This window comes from Portunus trituberculatus, chromosome 33 (assembly GCF_017591435.1).
Source record: "Portunus trituberculatus isolate SZX2019 chromosome 33, ASM1759143v1, whole genome shotgun sequence".
In the NCBI taxonomy this organism is placed as follows: Eukaryota; Metazoa; Arthropoda; class Malacostraca; order Decapoda; family Portunidae; genus Portunus; species Portunus trituberculatus.
This window is the reverse complement of record NC_059287.1, coordinates 12,245,603-12,265,118: the sequence shown is the minus strand read 5'-3', so window position 1 is coordinate 12,265,118 and position 19,516 is coordinate 12,245,603. Positions and strand designations below refer to the sequence as shown.

The 19,516-nt window shown below is 40.8% G+C and overlaps 1 protein-coding gene across 2 annotated transcripts; it reads left to right on the top strand.

The window, feature by feature from the left end:
- Positions 1 to 4,062: 4,062 nt before the first annotated feature.
- Positions 4,063 to 18,144, top strand: LOC123512245 (sulfotransferase 1A1-like). Of its 2 annotated transcripts, XM_045268508.1 has the most exons (9): positions 4,063 to 4,273; positions 9,138 to 9,143; positions 9,251 to 9,440; positions 12,273 to 12,418; positions 13,908 to 14,112; positions 14,987 to 15,113; positions 16,526 to 16,692; positions 17,463 to 17,580; positions 17,678 to 18,144. In XM_045268508.1, exons 3-9 carry the CDS (start codon positions 9,273 to 9,275, stop codon positions 17,782 to 17,784), a joined length of 1,038 nt encoding a protein of 345 aa, XP_045124443.1. In that variant the 5' UTR covers positions 4,063 to 4,273; positions 9,138 to 9,143; positions 9,251 to 9,272; the 3' UTR covers positions 17,785 to 18,144. The 2 variants fall into 2 exon arrangements, with proteins under 2 accessions (XP_045124443.1, XP_045124442.1); XM_045268507.1 differs by lacking the exon at positions 9,138 to 9,143 and having other exon boundaries at positions 4,064 to 4,273.
- Positions 18,145 to 19,516: the final 1,372 nt, after the last annotated feature.

Sequence of the window (19,516 nt, the reverse complement as noted above, 5' to 3'; positions counted from 1 at the left end):
CACACACACACACACACACACACACACACACACATACACTCAGGCTCCAGGTATGCATTGCTTCCTTACGTCTCTCTACTTTCCACTCCTCACACGGACACGGATACAGTAACGGGCCACGCGTCACTCCCACACACACACACACACACACACACACACACACACACACACACACACACACACACACACACACACACACACACACACATCCCACATTTCATCACCATTATCATCGTCATTCTCGTCTTTTGTTTGTTGTTGTTGTTGTTGTTGTTGTCGTTGTTGTTTCTTCTTATTTATCTCCTTTTTTTTCTTCTTCATTTTCTTCTTTTCTTCTTCATTTTCTTCTTCTTCTTTTCTTCTTCTTCTTCTTCTTCTTCTCCTTCTTCTCCTACTTCTTCTTTTTCTTCATTCTTTAATTCAATTTATCGCTCTTTCTTTACTTCTTTATCTATCTTATTCTTGTTCCACTTCTTCTTCTTCTTCTTCTTCTTCTTCTTCTTCTTCTTCTTCTTCTTCTTCTTCTTCTCCTCCTTCTTCTTCTTCTACTTCTGCTCCTCTATAGCAAACTGCTTTAATCTCACAAGAACATAAAAACAAGACGCTTCTAATTCTTTCTTCCGTCATCTTTCTCATTTACTGCTATTATCATTACTTTGGGAGTATTCATTATGCTCTACATCATTATGAGTCAGTTTCTCACACACACACACACACACACACACACACACACACACACACACACACACACACACACACTTTAGTTACCCACGTTTTTTGTGTCAGTCTTTACGTAAGCTAAGTATTTGAAAGTGTTTGTTTGTTTCCCGTAGACTTCTAAATCTCAAATCTTTATCAAAGAAAACGTGAACTATTTATGAGACACCAAGTTATTCTAGATCTTTTGCAAGTATAAATATTTTTGGTATGTTATTTTGAAAAGTGATTTTTAACATTTTTTTCTGTTACACAAAATTTTATTCCCAAATATATACATAATTTTTCTAAATGTATTCTTGAGTCAAACGTAAATATTTCTGTATTGTAAAAAGAGTTAACATGAATCTGTTTTCTCACGTTCCTCTGCTGTGTCTCCATGCAAACTTATCTTGCAGTGCCTGGAAAATCAGCGAAGGACGACTAAAGCAGTACAAGGGCTAACTGAATTCAAACACACACACACACACACACACACACACACACACACACACACACACACACACACACACACACACACACACACACACACACACCGCGTAGTGTAGTGGTTAGCACGCTCGACTCACAATCGAGAGGGTCCGGGTTCGAGTCCCGGAAAGCGGCGAGGCAAATAGGCAAGCCTCTTAATGTGTAAGGTCTGTTCACCTAGCAGTAAATAGGTACGGGATGTAATTCGAGGGGTTGTGGCCTCGCTTTCCCGGTGTGTGGAGTGTGTTATGGTCTCAGTCCTACCCGAAGATCGGTCTATGAGCTCTGAGCTCGCTCCGTAATGGGGAAGACTGGCTGGGTGACCAGCAGGCGACCGAGGTGATGAATTACACAGGTTCCACGTAGTCATCTTGTGGCTTCCCCACATAAACCACCACGGTCATTATCACCACCACCATAGCAACAACGACAACAACAACAACAATAATGATAATAATAATAATAATGATAATAACAATAATAATAATAATGATAATAACAATAATGATAATGATAATAACAATAACAATAATAATAATAATAATAATAATAACAACAACAACAACAACAACAACAACAACAAAAACAACAACACAATCGATAACACAAGGAGCTGAAAAAAAAGCTGGAATAGTAAAGAAATATAATGCTGAACACACACACACACACACACACACACAAACACACACACGCCCGGTAGCTCAATGGTTATAGCGCTGGCTTCACAAGCCAGAGGACTGGGGTTCGATTCCCCGGCCGGGTGGAGATATTTGGGTGTGTCTCCTTTCACGTGTAGCCCCTGTTCACCTAGCAGTGAGTAGGTACGGGATGTAAATCGAGGAGTTGTGACCTTGTTGTCCCGGTGTGTGGTGTGTGCCTGGTCTCAGGCCTATCCGAAGATCGGAAATACTCGTAATGAGCTCTGAGCTCGTTCCGTAGGGTAACGTCTGGCTGTCTCGTCAGACACTGCAGCAGATCAAACAGTGAAACACACACACACACACACGAGAAATCTGTAGTTCATGAAATCATAACAACGAACATCTAATGACCGAGGGGAAAGCAGAGAGAGAGAGAGAGAGAGAGAGAGTGAGTCACATCCCACATCCGCTCTGATAGTGACAGTAACGTAAAGCGACAAAGGTGTGTTGTACAGGTGAGGTATCAACAAACATCAATATCATTTCCTAGAACCACGAATCAAACTGACCGTATGCATTCAACCCAAACATTTCTTTTTCTATCTCCTCAGTAACCGCAAAGCTCAAGTCACGGAAAGCATCAGTACTAAGAGTCTTGTCCTGCGGCTCGTGATTCAAGGGCAGAGTTTGGTCACGTTTCCTTCCCCATACAGGACTCACGATTTGAGACTCTCCCCCCATCTAACCCCACGACTGTTTATAAAGGTGAGGTGAGGTGTGGTGTGGTGTGTTAGGTTAAATTAGATTAGGTTAGATTAGGTTGGGATAGGTTTAGTTAGGTTAGGTTGGGTTAGGTTAGGTTAAGTTAAAGTTAGGTTAGGTTGGGTTGGGTTAGGTTAAGGTTAGGTTAGGTTGAGTTGAGTTAGGTTAAGCTAAGGTTAGGTTGGGTTGGGTTAGGTTAAGTTAAGGTTAGGTTAGGTTAGGTTAGGTTAGGTTAGGTTAAGGTTAGGTTAGGTTAGGTTAGGTTAGGTTAGGTTGGGTTGGGTTAGGTTAGGTTGGGTTAGGTTGGGTTGGGTTGGGTTGGGTTGGGTTAGGTTAAGGTTAGGTTGGGTTGGGTTAGGTTGGGTTGGGTTAGGTCTTCATGAGGTTATTGTTTTTACTTTTTGTTTATTATTTTACCTTTTTTATTATTATTTACATAGTTAAAGTTAGATTCACATGAGAATATTCTTTTATATTTGTTTCATTTTTCTTTTTACCGACAGTTAAAGTTAGGTTCCCATAAGATATTTGTTATTTATTTCATGTATTCTCTATTTATTTCTATCTACTCAATTATTCATTTATTCTTTCATTTTTGACAGTGAAGAATTTTTTGTTACAATCTTCCATTTTGTTTGTTTAATTTGTTGTCTGAATGTTTGATTTTCATTTATTAATTTATCTTTTCATTTTAGTTTATTCATTTATCCGTTTTTCTTATCCTCTCTTTCTATAAACATGCAGTATATAAATATAATTTCGATGCGCTTTTAATCATTCCAATGTAACATAATTCCTTTCTGACTATCTATTACGTAACGAAGAAATAGCAAAGTCAGTAAATCAGTGAAGAATGTGCACCTGGCATTTCTTGGCGTTTCTGATTAGCAATATCCTATAATTATCTTTTAATTTATCTTCTATTCAATAAGGAGTCATTTTAGAGAGTTCCCATGATTCTATAGACAGTTTTCGCGTCAGCAGTGGTAAAAAAACAACTCAAATCAAAAGTTTCCCAATCAAAATGTTCTAGTGTTGTAATTAGCAACATCCAAGAATTTCTTTTTAATATTATCATCTACTTCACAAATAATACTAATAAAGAGTCATTTTTTAGGTCAGAGAGCGATATAGACACCAAACGTTTTCACAATGCTTCTGATCAGTAAGTACTAATCTTCTATAATCCCTCTTTGCATTATGTTTTTTCATTCATCAACTCAGCAATAATGAGTCAAACAAGCAAGCGAGTCAGGCAACCACACCCCCCCTTCACTGCAGTCCACTTAAAACACTTCTGAACCTTGGAATTAAAAGAGACAGCACAACTCAACACAATCCAACACTTTCTCCCATCACTGTTTAAGATTAATGGCCACAATAACAAAACAAGCGCACAGTATTTCAATCTCTAAGGCTCACGTGCTTCAGAGACCTTATTTGTGCGTCTCGGGTAACACTGGTGGTCACTGTCAAGGCGGAAGACCGGAGAGAAACAGAGAGAACAATTGAGGCCAGGGAGGAAAGACAGGAGGACTGAAGGAAGAGAGGTGTGAGTAAGGAGACCACGAGGAGGGGAAAGAGGAGTAGGAGGAGGAGTCACACCGAGTCACCCATGTAAGGAAGGGACGTATAAAGAGTGAGCGGTGGGAAAAGAAAGCAGTACGAACACAGACGTCAAGGTGAGTGTAGGCATGTGTTTTGCTAGGGCCAGAAATTGCTTTACGTGTTGGTTGATAGCCGTGTTCGTAAACGTTTGGAAGTATTTTCTTTATTTTTGATAGCATGTGATGGAGGTTATATGGACGTTCGTGAGGCTTTCATGGTTCCAAAAGGCTGTACGGCAAAGTTATGATAGTTATTTGCTTGTTTGTTTGTTTGTTTTAGAAAGTTTTCACGATTTTAGAAACACCTTAAGTTTTTTTTTTCTGCTCATAGTTCCAAAGGCCGTGGTGCAAACTGATTCTTTTGTGTTTTTATGATTCTAGTAATAGTTAAGCAAGGTTTTTAGCTTCAAAAGACTGTAGTGCATGTTATCAGGACTTTTCAAGAGTATATTCATGATTCTAGTGATGTAAGGAAAGCCAGATCACGAGCAGAGCAGCCATGACAGAACCCGTACTGACGATCACATAGAAGGTCGTGAAGTGATTAGATGTCTAAGAATCCTACTGTTGACTATATACTGACAACTTTACATAGGCAAGTAAATGAATAAATAACGCTGTAACAGTGACAAATAAATCCAGTTTTCAACATCTACCTGGCAAAAGTTAAAGGATTCTATTTGATTAATTTGTTATTTATCTAAGATTTTATCACTGCGTTTTTTTAGTGTAAGATTGATTCATGCATACCAATGTACCTAACCAGACCACTTCTTGTATTAAAAATCAGGAAATAAGAGATCAGTGTACACAGCAGCAAACAAGACAACTGAGCCTGAATCTCTTACATCAGATTCTGGCTTTATTCATTTATTCATTTTTCGTATCCTAAATCAGCAAAGTGGACGTTATCTAATCTATATATACCTCAGCAAAATAGCCAAGTGCGGACTTTAATTTATCTACTTACGAGTATTTACCTACCTAATTATTGTCCTAGATCAAGAAAGTTGGCAAAAATGGATATCAATTTACTTATTTATCTATTCATTATCCTTGACCACGAAAGTTAGCAGAAAATGTACGTTATTTCATCTCTCTTACCCACCAACATCAGCAAAGTTTGCCAAAATATACTTTTACTACGAGTTTTGCAAGATTACGTTTATTTTCACCGCAATTTTTTCTCGCCCCTCCAACTGCTTACTCTGTATAAGGGCCTTATCCGTCCCTGTATGGAGTACTCTTCGCATGTTTGGGGGGGTTCCAGTCACACAGCTTTGCTTGATAGGGTGGAAGCGAAAGCTCTTCGTCTCATCAACTCCCCTCCTCTGACTAACTGTCTTCAGTCTCTTTCTCACCGCCGAAATGTTGCATCCCTTTCTATATTTTATCGCTATTTTCATGGTAACTGTTCTACTGATCTTGCTAACTGCATGCCTCCCCTCCTCCTGCGGCCACGCTGCACAAGGCTTTCTTCTTCCTCTCATCCCTATTCTGTCCAACTCTCTAATGCAAGAGTTAACCAGTACGCTCAATCATTCATCCCTTTCACTGGTAAACTCTGGAACTCCCTCCCTGCATCTGTATTTCCAAATTCCTACAACTTGTCTTTTAAGAGGGAGGTATCGAGGCATTTGCTCCCCTAATTCTGGCTGACGGTTTCGGCACTTTTTGTACTCTTTGGAGAGCCAGCGCTCAAGTGGGCTTTTTTCTAACTTTCTTTTTTTTGCCCTTGGCTGGCCCTCTTCCCTACGTAAAAAAAAAAAAAAATGCACTCTTTACGGTATACGAGTGTTGCTAAAAGTAAATCCAAGAGTTCTTATAAGTGTGTGTCTCCTGCCTTCCTTCCCTCCATGCCTCCCACCCTCCTTTCCTTCATTATACAGTACTTTTCCTTTTTTTTCCATCTCCTTCCCTTCAGTGTCTATAGAGCTTCCTCCTTCCTTCCTCTCCCTGCTTCCTTTCCTTCATTTTTTTTTTTTTTTTTTTTACGTAGGGAAGAGGGCCAGACAAGGGCAAAAAAAAAGAAAGTTAGAAAAAGGCCCACTTGAGCGCTGGCTCTCCAAAGAGTTCAAAAAGTACCAAAACCGTCAGCCAGAATTAGGGGAGCAAATACCTTGATACCCAGTGCTTGTTCCTCCTCCCCTCCTTTTTCTATTATTCTGTGCTTCCTCCTTCCCTCCTTTATCTGTTTCCTTTCTCCAGCTGACTCCTTAACTTCCTAACCCAATCCCTTCCTCCTTCCTCTTCCTCCCCTCACCCTACCCCTTCTTCCTCCTCCCTCCTCCCAATTTTCTTCCCTCTCACATTCATCCTCCTCTCTTTCCCTTCTCCTTCCCTCTGTCAGCGTCGTTCTCCTTCCATCTAGCACCTCCCTTAGCTACCTTCCCCTTAGCAACTTCCACAAAGCCCAAGCACAGCACAGGCGGCGTCCTCAGTTCCGCCAGCGAGTGCAACCAAGACGTTCCGGCAGGAGAGGCAGAAACTTTCTCGTAACAATGTAGGGCGTGTGTGAAGGAGAGAGAGAGAGAGAGAGAGAGAGAGAGAGAGAGAGAGAGAGAGAGAGAGAGAGAGAGAGAGAGAGAGAGAGAGAGAGAGAGAGAGAGAGAGAGAGAGAGAGAGAGAGAGAGAGAGAGAGAGAGAGAGAGAGAGAGAGAGAGAGAGAGAGAGAGAGAGAGAGAGAGAGAGAGAGAGAGAGAGAGAGAGAGAGAGAGAGAGCAAGCAAGCAAGCAAGCAGACAGAGAGACAGACAGACACCTCACCTCGGTCGTCTGCTGGTCACCCAGCCAATCTTCCCCATTACGGAGCGAGCTCAGAGATCATAGACCGATCTTCGGGTAGGACTGAGACCACAACACACACCACACACCGGGAAAGCGAGGTCACAACCCCTCGAGTTACATCCCGTACCTATTTACTGCTAGGTGAACACACCCTACACATTAAGAGGCTTGCCCATTTGCCTCGCCGCACCGGGACTCGAACCCGGCCCTCTCGATTGTGAGTCGAGCGTGCTAACCACTACATTACGCGGTGTAGACAGACAGACAGACAGACACAGACAGACACAGACAGACACAGACAGACACACAGACAGACACACAGACAGACACAGACAGACAGACTGACACAGACAGACAGACTGACACAGACAGACAGACTGACACAGGCACAGGCACAGGCACAGGCACAGACACAGACACAGACAGGCACAGACACAGACACAGACATACACAGACAGACAGACAGACACAGACAGACAGACAGACACAGACAGACAGACTGACACAGACAGACAGACTGACACAGGCACAGGCACAGGCACAGGCACAGGCACAGGCACAGACACAGACAGGAACAGACACAGACACAGACAGGCACAGACACAGACAGGCACAGACACAGACAGACACAGACAGACAGACAGACACAGACAGACAGACTGACACAGACAGACAGACTGACACAGGCACAGGCACAGGCACAGGCACAGACACAGACACAGACAGGCACAGACACAGACACAGACAGGCACAGACACAGACAGACAGACAGACACAGACAGACAGACTGACACAGACAGACAGACTGACACAGGCACAGGCACAGGCACAGGCACAGGCACAGACACAGACACAGACACAGACAGGCACAGACACAGACACAGACAGACACAGACAGACAGACAGACACAGACAGACAGACTGACACAGACAGACAGACTGACACAGACAGACAGACTGACACAGGCACAGGCACAGACACAGGCACAGACACAGGCACAGACAGGCACAGACACAGACAGGCACAGACACAGACAGACACAGACTGACACAGACAGACAGACTGACACAGACAGACAGACTGACACAGACAGACAGACTGACACAGGCACAGGCACAGGCACAGGCACAGACACAGGCACAGACAGGCACAGACACAGACAGGCACAGACACAGACAGACACAGACAGACAGACTGACACAGACAGACAGACAGACAGACTGACACAGGCACAGGCACAGGCACAGGCACAGACAGGCACAGACACACACAGACAGACACAGACAGACACAGACAGACAGACTGACACAGACAGACAGACTGACACAGACAGACACTGACACAGACAGACAGACTGACACAGGCACAGACACAGACACAGACAGGCACAGACACAGACAGGCACAGACACAGACAGGCACAGACAGGCACAGGCACAGACAGACAGGCACAGACAGACAGGCACAGACACAGACAGGCACAGACACAGACAGACACAGACAGACACAGACAGACACAGACAGACACACACACACACACACACACAGAGAGAGAGAGAGAGAGAGAGAGAGAGAGAGAGAGAGAGAGAGAGAGAGAGAGAGAGAGAGAGAGAGAGAGAGAGAGAGAGAGAGAGAGAGAGAGAGAGAGAGAGGAAATGAAAGCATGTAAAAAGAAATAACGAAGAAGAGATGGAATGGAATGTTAAAAGGGGAGCGAGAAAGTATAAAAAAAAAAAATCAAACGATGATGGTGATGACATGTACAGTACGTGAAGATGGAAGATAATCAAAGACACATACACTTGCAGAAGGAAGATTAAAGACGAAGACACTTGTAGTAAACCAACTCATCCACTGCACGTGAGTTTGACACATTAATAAGTAAGTTTAGATATGTGAGTCTGGTGGTGGTGGTGTTGTTTCGTGTGTTTTATTTTACTGATTTTTTCCTGATAATGGTTACAGCAGGAGAACGAAATTACTCCATTGTTTAGTAAAGAGATTCAAGTGCTTTCTGTGATATGATAGTCTCCGTAAAACCCACAGACCCATATCACGTAGAAAAAGTAGTATCGACTTTCACCACCACCACCACCACCACCACCACTACTGCTGACAAGATTCTCTCATTCTCTCCGCTCCCGTCGCAACAGCACCACCACCACCACTACTTCTACCAACACTCTTTTTCTCATTACCTCCCGCGTAGCACCACCGCCGCCACCACCACTAGCAAGACTCATTCTCTTCTTCCCTCCCGCTGTAGCACCACCACCACCACTGCCACCATGGACACAGCGAGCGGCCACAAGATGGTACGCCTAGAGGGGGAGGACTTGGCGCGGCAGGAGAGAGACTTCAAGGGCTACACGGAGGGAATGGTTCGTCTCACCCCCGGCAGGTGGCTCTTCCCGGCCCCCTTCGAGAAGTATGCTGACAAGTACTATAAGTTTGAGGTGAGTTCTGTGCGGTTTCGGTTTGGTAGATACATTAAGGGGTCATTGTTGTGGTCGTAAGTTAAACACCCTTCAGTACCATCACGCGTTTCCATATTCATTCTTCTAAGTATTTGGTGATTTTATACAGCTTCAGAAACTTATTGAAATAGTAAAGACTGTGGCCACGAATCTTCTGACCTCAATAGACCATTCTAATGTAAATAAAATCGTTTAATCATGCCAAAAAAAAAAAAAAATCAAGGTAAAAATGCTTCTCAATAATGAAAAGTTTAAGTACGGTTTGGGCAAGACAGGGTTGAATGCTATGTAAGGTTAGTACAAGAAAGGATTAACGGATGTGATTATTCCATGATCACATGGTTTGGACAAGGAAAGGTTCAGTTAGTAAAATATTTACCATTTGAACAAAATAAGTTAACTGTTATTTAGTTTTGTATGGTTTGGGTTTTGTATGATTTTGACAAGGAAGGGTTAACTGATAAGAGTAAGCTATGTTACGATTTCTGGAAAAAAAAATGTCCATTGATCTTATAATTGAAGTTAGGTATGGTCAGGAAATGAAAGGGTTGACAAAATATACATAGTTTGGACAAAAAAAAAAAGCGTTGACTTATTCAAATATGTTGTTTGGAGAAATAAGAGTTGGCAATTATTAAGTTATGTATGGTTTGTTATGTATGGTTTGGGCAAAAAGAGTTGACTGTCGTGAATAAGTCAGGTTTGCAAAGAAAAGGATTGATTTTCATTTAACGTTATGTATGGTTTAGACAAGAAGTGATTGAGTTAAAGTTGTGTATGGTTCGAAGAGGAATGGGTTGACTAATGTGATGGTTCCAGACGTTCCCACAACAAGGTCATTAAGATGCAGCAAATACGTTTAAAGGTGAAAATCATAATGAAACTAAGAATAAAATATATTGAAATTGAAAGTAGATGTTAGACACAGCATGATACGGTTGTTACTATGTATGTATGTATCCTGGAACCATAATGAGTCCTGTGCTGATTTAAGTATGAATCTGACGAGCGTGTCCTCCGATCAAATTACAACGTGACATTAACAGGTAATATTTCCATCTACTTTTGCTAACCCCTTGTGTCTCAGAATTAAAGAATAGAATGCACACATTTATAGATATATTCCACCTTTACAAGAGTAGGTTCAAAATTCATGGTAAGCCAGTTTTGAGTTTGACTCAAACACAAGCCTTGGCGCTGCTTCCGTAACACCCTGTGATTGGTCCCAGCCTCCAGTGGTGTCACCTACATTCCCTAATGAGTGTCGCGCGGCGTGGGTCCCGCGGCCCCGTGACTGACTATAGCGAGTAACACGTCCGTCATGCGTCACGGCGCCGCGCTGCGCTGGTGGTGAGGTGATGCACAACATTCATCCCCCTCAACCACGACCTTCACATGAAAAGAAAGCGTGTTCTCTCTCACACACATACAAACACGCATACACACACAATCGTAACAATATGAAAGTCGTTGTTCTCACCTCTCCATTACCCAAGCAAATCTTTCAAATTACCCATAGGTTAAGATCCTCTCTGCTTTCTCTGATCGATTTTCTAAAGTGAACTAGTCAATTCTTATCACTGACGGACGCAACGCCGGTCATCAAGGTACGGCCATACATGTCCACAGCTCATCACTTTGTATAATACCAAGTCACTCACATTTTATCAATACTGGCACTGTCTGAGCAGTGCTTGGTGCCGTCAAGTACGTGCTGCAAACGTAACAACCCGTGACCTCGGCCACACCACTCCACACCACTGCTCCCAACACGATAAAAAAAAAAGGTAGATTCTCACACAGAACCTTACTCTGAAACACTTCTGGCCGTACCTACACAACTTTCCCACAGATTCAAGTAACTATAATTGAAGCTGCGTGGATTTTTATTTAAAGTTTTTTTTTTTTTTTTTTTTTTTAGGTTCTACTAATAGATTAACAATTTCTGCACTGTTAAAAAATTAACAAGAAACAATTCAGAGATCCGCCTGATGATCTCTGGGAAAATAGTCGTGGTGGTGAGAGAGCAAAGCGTTTCTCACTACTGGTCAGAATCCGCTCACTGCCTCACTCAACATGTGGCCGGATGGGTGACATGTTCTGAAAAAATATGGCCGCACCTATGACACAGTGCTATAATGCCCACCAAACCCACTGATTGATGAAAAGAAATAACAATACGGGACGGGACGGGAGTAGGGTGGGAGGACAAGGCGCCAAAACATCGTGGTCATATGGCGCCATGCTGTTCCTCAAGTAATGGTTTCTTGTACGGGACAATGTGGCGAAAAATCAAATTACGCTCTTTAAAAATCATTAAATATTTCTCTCCAATTAATAACTAGAAAGAACCTTTTCGCAGACGACAGCAAATCACGGAGAGAGAGAGAGAGAGAGAGAGAGAGAGAGAGAGAGAGAGAGAGAGAGAGAGAGAGAGAGAGAGAGACTGAGACTTCATTCCTTCTCTCACACAAATCCATATACACAGGTTTCAAAACATTTGTCACAGACTTTTAGCTAACTCCTATTGTCTTCCAGGGACCTGGCGATCAAGTGGAGTTTTTTTTTTTTTTTTTTTTTTTGCCCTTGGCCAGCTTCCCTTCTTGCATAAAACAAAACAAAAACAAAAAAACGCTCTTCCGTAGCAATACCAATATATATATATATATATATATATATATATATATATATATATATATATATATATATATATATATATATATATATATATATATATATATATAAATTATTGGAGGTAGAAGTGGCTGATATAAACATCCTGTAATCCCCAACACTTTCCTCCCCACACAGCTGAAGCCGAATGACGTGGTGCTGCTTACGTACCCGAAGTGTGGCACCACATGGCTGCAGGAGGTGGTGTGGACCATGAGGAACAACCCCGACCTGGACAACCCCATGGCCAATATGCCCGTCAATGCCAGGGTGCCCTTCCTTGAGTGAGTCAGGACCGGGAGGGAGCCAGATACAAGACACATGGCAGAAAGGCTAATGTTTCTTGATGCATGGGAGTTATGGGCATTCAAACACTAAAACCTTGCTAGAAAAATCTAACCCTGGCACCATATAAGCAAAGGACAAGGTACAAGGCAGAGGAAGGACTAATGTTCCTTAATGCAGAGAAGCTATGGGCATTCAAACACTAAAACCTTCCTAGAAAAAGTGTGACTGTGGCACCAGATAAAGCAAGGGGCAAGTACACAAGGCAGAGGAGGGACTAATGTTTCTTGATGCGGGGGAGTTATGGGGCATTCAAACACTACAATCTTGCTACAAAAGTCTGACCCTGTCATCAAATAATGCAAGGAACAAGGTGCAAGGCAGAAAAAGGACTAATGTTTCGTGGTACTGAGAAGCTAGTGAATAAATAGGGTGACCATGGCAAACTGCAAGCTTCTCTTCCTCTCATGGCATTGATGAACAAGACTTTCTTCTTCCTCTCACCCCTATTCTGTCCACCTGTCTCATGCAAGAGTTAATCAGTGCTCTCAATCATTCATACCTTTCTCTAGTACACAATGGAACTCCCTACCTGCTTCTCTACTTCCATCTTCTTATAACCTGAAGTCAATTAAGAGTGAGGTTTCAAGACAATTATCCCTTTCTTTTGCCTAGCTCTCTCAGACCTGAATGGGGACTGGTAACTAAGTGGGCCTTTTATTTTAACTCTTTGTTACCCTTGACCAATTTTGTCTTACATAAGAGAAAAAAATATTTCTAGTTTACTAATCACCACCTACATCATCATTTGGTCATATTTACTCAAGCATTCACCAACAATTTATCAGTCTGCCTCCTATGTACTTCCAACATTATCTTGCCCTGCTCACTCCAGCATTCATGAAAGTTGTTGTTGATCCATCCGGTGTTGCCATTTATTCTATCCAAGTCCCTTCACTACAGACATGATTTTCTCTTGTTCAACTTGTCATTCTTGAAAACACAGCAATCAATCTATTACCAGTTAACTAATCACCTACATCATCAATCCTTTTGTTGTGGCCTATAGGCTTACTTAAAGTATATATGGGAAGTGCTGTTAAGCTTTCACCCATTAGTGGCACAGGCAATTTTATTTGTAGTGGTACCCATATTAGGGCTCATATCACCACCCAAATGCATATTTGGTGTAACCACCTAGAACCTGGTATCATGGTGACATGTAGGTAAGTAATCTTAAACCACTTGACAAATGGCATAGCTTCAAAGTGGTATGTGATGGGATTCGAACCTTTGCATGGATGCCTGCCCGATCCCACACTCACCTTGTCCACTACACCACTGTCTCCCTAAATTCACTTAAGTATTCATTAAGATTTTCACTTTACCTCCTACATTCTTCCAACATTATCTACCATTTAAGAAGGTGCCAAAACTCACTACATTTCCCTGCTCCATCACCCCCGGCCACCTCTGCCCCTCCATCAGGATGGATAGCCTCCTCACGAGCAAGAACCTGCCACCAGTCACTGAGGACCACCCCCTCATGCAAGGATTCAAGAAGATGTGTCCAGGACGTGACCCAAAGGATGGTGTTTTCCTGCAGATCTCTGAGTTAGCACCCTCCCCAAGGACGATAAAGTCTCACCTCCCACTCTCCCTGCTGCCTCAAAACCTTCTCACCACCAGCAAGGTAACATACACACTTCAACTCTGGAACTCCTTGCTTGCTTCTGTATATCTACCTTCCTATGACCTGATCTTCTTTAAGAGTTTAAGTTTCTCAACATTTACCCCATTCTTTTGGCTAACTCTCTCGGACCTGCTCCGGACTGGCATCTAAATGAGACTTTTTGTTTAATAATTTTTGTTGCCCTTGGCCAGATTTCCCCACTTACATAAAAAGAGAAAAAAAATGGAGCAGCAGCAAGCTAACAGAGCTATTTGTGGAATGACCTGTGGACATAATCAAATACACCAATATCCATTACTATCTCTATAAAGCTGTCTATAGTCTTTTGAAGTTTCTAAAGATTCAATCTGCCTTACAATAGTCATTAATCACGCTTTCTGTAAACATAATTCTTTTCTCTTCATATCAAGCTTGGATCCAGTAATTTTTAGCTTGATCTTCACTGTTTGGTTTTTTTTTCTTTATCACAATTCATCTTGGTAACTAAAATTATCTGCTACAACTGATGCTAACAACCTTATCAATGAATTCATACTATCTGAGTCAATTCCAGTTATTCATACTATCTGTAAACCTAATTCTCCTTGTCTCCTCCTCAAATACATCAATGAATTCAATCATTTTTATTTTAGCCACAATATTTGATTCTTTCTTGTGTTCTTTTTAACTCTTATCAATCAAGCTTCCTTATCTTATTCTTCCTATGTATGCATTTCCTACTTTCATACCTAACAATCACGCTTCAACCCAGTAATTCTTTTCCTCATTATTAGGTTCTTTATAATATCAGGTTCTTTATAATATCTCAATGACTAAACTTCTTTGCAAAACTGACGATCTAAACTCCTCATCTAAAGCCTTGTATCCCCCCCAGGCAGTGTACATGGCCCGGAACCCCAAAGATGCTGTGCTTTCCTTCTACCACCACTGCCGCATCTTCAAGAACCACGGATATGAGGGCAGCTTTGAGCAATTTGTGCAGTACTTCCTGGATGATGACTGTATGTATGATGCCCTTCAGTACTACCATCATTTTCTTCTTTTATGTAAGAGGGGAAATCTGGCCAAGGGCAACAAAAACTAAACAAAAAGGCCCACTTAGATGCTAGTTCCTGAGCAGATCTGAGTGTGTTAGCAAAAAGAATGGGGTGTCTTGAAACCTCCCTCTTAAATGAGTTCAGGTCATAGGAAGATGGAAATACAGGTAGGGAGTTTCAGAGTTTACCAGATTCATTACACTAAGTAGATCATTCTTTTGTATCTTAGATGTTCTAAAATATGTGCATTAATGTGTAGAATCATTTCCAGTATCAGGGAATAATTTATATCGTGTTCCATATCATTCTTCCAGGTTTCTATATGACTTGTCCATTTCAGAAAACAATATTCACCTCCATTAAATGCCTTTTAACTTCTGCATAAAATTTCCATATTGATTAGTACACTTGTCTATCAACATTACGGAAAACAAACACATCAGAAAATAAGTCCTCTCACAAACACCCACTTATTATTACATAAAGTTTCCGTAATGATTAGTAAGCACTCATCAACAGTGTGTAAAACAAGCACATCAGTAACCTATAACACTGGGAAATAAAAAGATGCTTATTTTTTTGCAGCTCTAGTACAGATGCATCCAAACCAACTCCAATAAATACACATTGTTGATCTAAGACTGACTATATAAACTAATGAAAGGATGCATGTCTCCACCACTATTAGCCATTTATCACTCAAACTGGTCAACTAATACCAGATAACAGCATACTAACTAACCTTAACCACTGTGATCTAAAATATTCACACATAACTATCATTTACCTAAGACTGACAATATAAACTGATAAAAGGATGCATGTCCATTTATCACTCAAACTGGTCAAGTAATACCGGATAACAGCATATTAACCTTAATCACCATCACTTGAGATAACCACCCATGACCCTACCACTGATTTAATACAAGGTCTTGCAGTAGTAAATAGTTCCCATCAATTATCACTCATTCCCTACCAATCAAATACCAATCAAATGTCACTAACCCACACAACCCCACCACTGCCACTCTTAGTACACCAGTATTCAGAAATGCCTTGCTCTTTCACTATGACAATTTTCCAAGACCACAGTGATGACTAGCTGGGTTTTAAAGACAGCTTATCCTTTTAATAAACTAGAAATCTTGCCAACCCATCACCAGAATCCTAAAAACACCCTTAAAAACATGAGTATCTTTAATTACAGCCTTTGGAAAATATTGATAGTGGAAGAACAAAGCATTTCAGAATACAGGTCTTAAAAAAATCAAATAAAATACCAACTGCAGTGCTGAATAGTTACCATCACTTACCTTGGCTATCATGAGCTGAAAGTTCCTCTGAAGGTTCCTCATACTCCCTAACCTCTGCAGTCATCTACGGTCCCTACTGGCTGCACCTGAAGGAGGCATTAGGACAGCGTGACAACTCTAACCTGCATGTCATGTTCTTCGAGGACCTGAAGCAGAACACACTCCATGAACTCAAGCGGCTCAATGACTTCCTGGGGACTAAGTTAACTGAGGATCAGCTAAAAGGAGTAAGTTTTTTTTTTTTTTCTTTTTCCCCATGTAAGAGGGGAAACCTGGCCAAGGGCAACAAAAATTACTAAAGAAAAAGCCCCACTTAGATTCCAGTCCCTGAGTAGCTCCAAGAGTTAGCCAAAAGAATAGTGTAAATGTCTTGAAATCTCCCTCTTAATCCTTTTCAGTACCATGACACATTTCCATATTCATTCTGCTTACTATTTGGTGATTTTGTACAGCTTCACAGTACTCGGACACGAGTGGGAGCCGACGACAGCTAAACAAACTTATGTGGGGGATTAAAATAAGATATTTGTATTTCATACCATTTACATTTCTAACACTTAAATGGATAATACACTCATTAAGATGCATAAAGAACCTCTTCAGTTAATCCACCCAGATATCATAAAGTATATCCTTTACTCTTTAAAAGTCCCTCAGAGTACTGAGCCTTGCAATGCAAGCAGCAGATCTATCTATCTATCAACATATTTGTTATTTGGCCTCTACCATCATTTAGGAGGAGGAATGTAATAGTCTAGATGGCAACAGCCAGCTTCCTACAAGGACACCTGGGAGGCACTGGGATGACTGCAGCCACAATAAGCTCAGATAACAGAGATATGCTGTATTATATTAGCTTCTGCTTAGTGACTGGTCAAGATGAGACACTTCAATGTCCTCACGAACAAGCCATTCAGCAAAGCTAGCTTGTTTGAGGCCTGTGCCTGGTTCTCAGTGCAGGCTGTCACTAACTGCCTGTGATGCATCTCCCTGACAGGTGGCTCATTACACCAGCTTCCCGGAGATGAAGGCACGTGATGGACTTCTTGGCAATGGTGGAGACATCTTTTTCAATCTTGATATTGTGAAGAAAGATGGAGGCTTCTTCAGAAAAGGTAAATATGACCTCATTAGCTACTATTAAGTCTAACAAGTTCAAAGGTGTCTACCAATACTTGTCTCATCAATGTCTTATTACCACTGTCACTTCAGGAACGATTGGTGACTGGAAGGGCAAGTACACACCGGAGCTGGATGCCAAGATGGACCAATGGATCAAGATCAACCTGGCTGACCTTGACATCCAGTTCAAATATTGATCATGTGTGATGCCCAACATGCAAAAATATATATTCCCCATGTTTGGTCTTGATATTTAGAGGCAGGTTATATGTAAGCCTATGACTCTTCCTTCATGTGTTACTTTACATCATTCTGTCTTCCAGCTATGGGTGTTTTTTCTTTTCCTTCTCTCTTTCACTCTTACTAGTTAGTCACCAAAATATACTGAAGGAAATAAGATAATATATATATATTAACACTTGAAACAATATTTTCACCTTTTTTTCATATTAATTTTCACAACTATTTAAATTAGATTGTATTTATGACTGATTGTGTTGCTTCTTACCAAAGTTTTATTTAGAAGTGTGTTCTCTTCAGTTCAAAAAATAAACATATAAAAGGATACAGTTTTGATCACTGTCCATTACTGGTTTGTGTATAATGACCTAAGGTAACATGTACTGCTGTCATTTTAGCATCTCTTATCCTCACTTCCCCTTCTCTTGCATACTCCAACTCTGTCTTTCCTTTCTGAAACATTTTTTTTTCTCTCTCTGCAAAGAAAACTCTACATGAATGAAACTGAAATATATTAATAATACTCTTAAAATAAGCAAACAAAACTGGTGTTGCCCATAAATGGAAAAGAAAATGTAAAAACTAAACAAATATAAGTAGGGAAGAAAAGTGTACCGAAAATAAAACTGCATAAATTAGACTGTGCAATATATTAAAGAGAAAGAATATCAGAACTTCCAATAAAAAGTGATCCAAGCATCCACCAACATAATCCAAGCATTCTCTTAAAAGCTCCAGACACTCAGTGACTTAGGCAACGCAACTTTGGCGAAGCTCACACATTGCATCACCACATGCTGATACAATACAGTTGCAGTGAAGGTGGTAGACATCTCGGGTTGAGCTGGGAATACTTTACTTCTCTTATGTTTGGATTAGGAAGATTTATAATTCAAACATAAGATAGGTAAAAAGTATTTCTGGGTCAGCCTGATAGTATTTCTGGGTCAGCCTGATAATTGTCTACCACCTTCACACATCACCAAATATCACAGGCACCTCATAAAGAACCTCAAAACTTAATACAGGATAATACTATTCAAGCAATAACTGAATATAAGGTAACAATTTAACTCGATAACTGAAAATATATTGACTTCAATTTAAAAATACTTAACTTTAAAAACAAATGTATACTAAATTCATGTCAGCTCATAACAATGCCAATTAGTGATGCTACAAAATAATTAAAAAAATATTACAAAGCAAAATTTGGGTAAACAAATACAAATGTCTACATGCATAAAATACTTCACAAAACGCTATCAATAATTTACATCAGGAAGAATTTAACACTGACTGTTATTTGGTACACCTTTCCTTAATTACTAATACCTCAATGATACCTTTACTTATTCCTCAGCCACCTCCAACCTGTAAACTGTTTAAAAATTACTACATTTTTTTCAATCCATTGTTTTGTAGTTACTAATGGAGATTTTATGCATTATTTTGTGTTGAAAGGGTTAAATCTACACTGCTCTGAGACCTCTTATGAACAGATGCAGGTTACTACATGTTTGATAACTTCCCAAAAAACTCTACACTTACTGAACAAAACCTAGATTATTGCTACATGTTTTAGAGCAAGACTTTCTCCGACAATTCTACAGTTAACCAAACCAAGATTATTACTACACATTTCAGACCAAGACTTTCCCTGACGACTACAACTGAGCAAACCCAGAT

Excerpts from the sequence above, each read along its gene's own strand:
- LOC123512245 (XM_045268508.1), top strand. The coding sequence starts at position 9,273 with ATGGACACAGCGAGCGGCCACAAGATGGTACGCCTAGAGGGGGAGGAC. Across the intron at positions 12,419-13,907 it reads GCCAGGGTGCCCTTCCTTGA|GATGGATAGCCTCCTCACGA; the intron begins GTGAGTCAGGAC and ends CCCCTCCATCAG. Across the intron at positions 15,114-16,525 it reads GTACTTCCTGGATGATGACT|TCATCTACGGTCCCTACTGG; the intron begins GTATGTATGATG and ends TAACCTCTGCAG.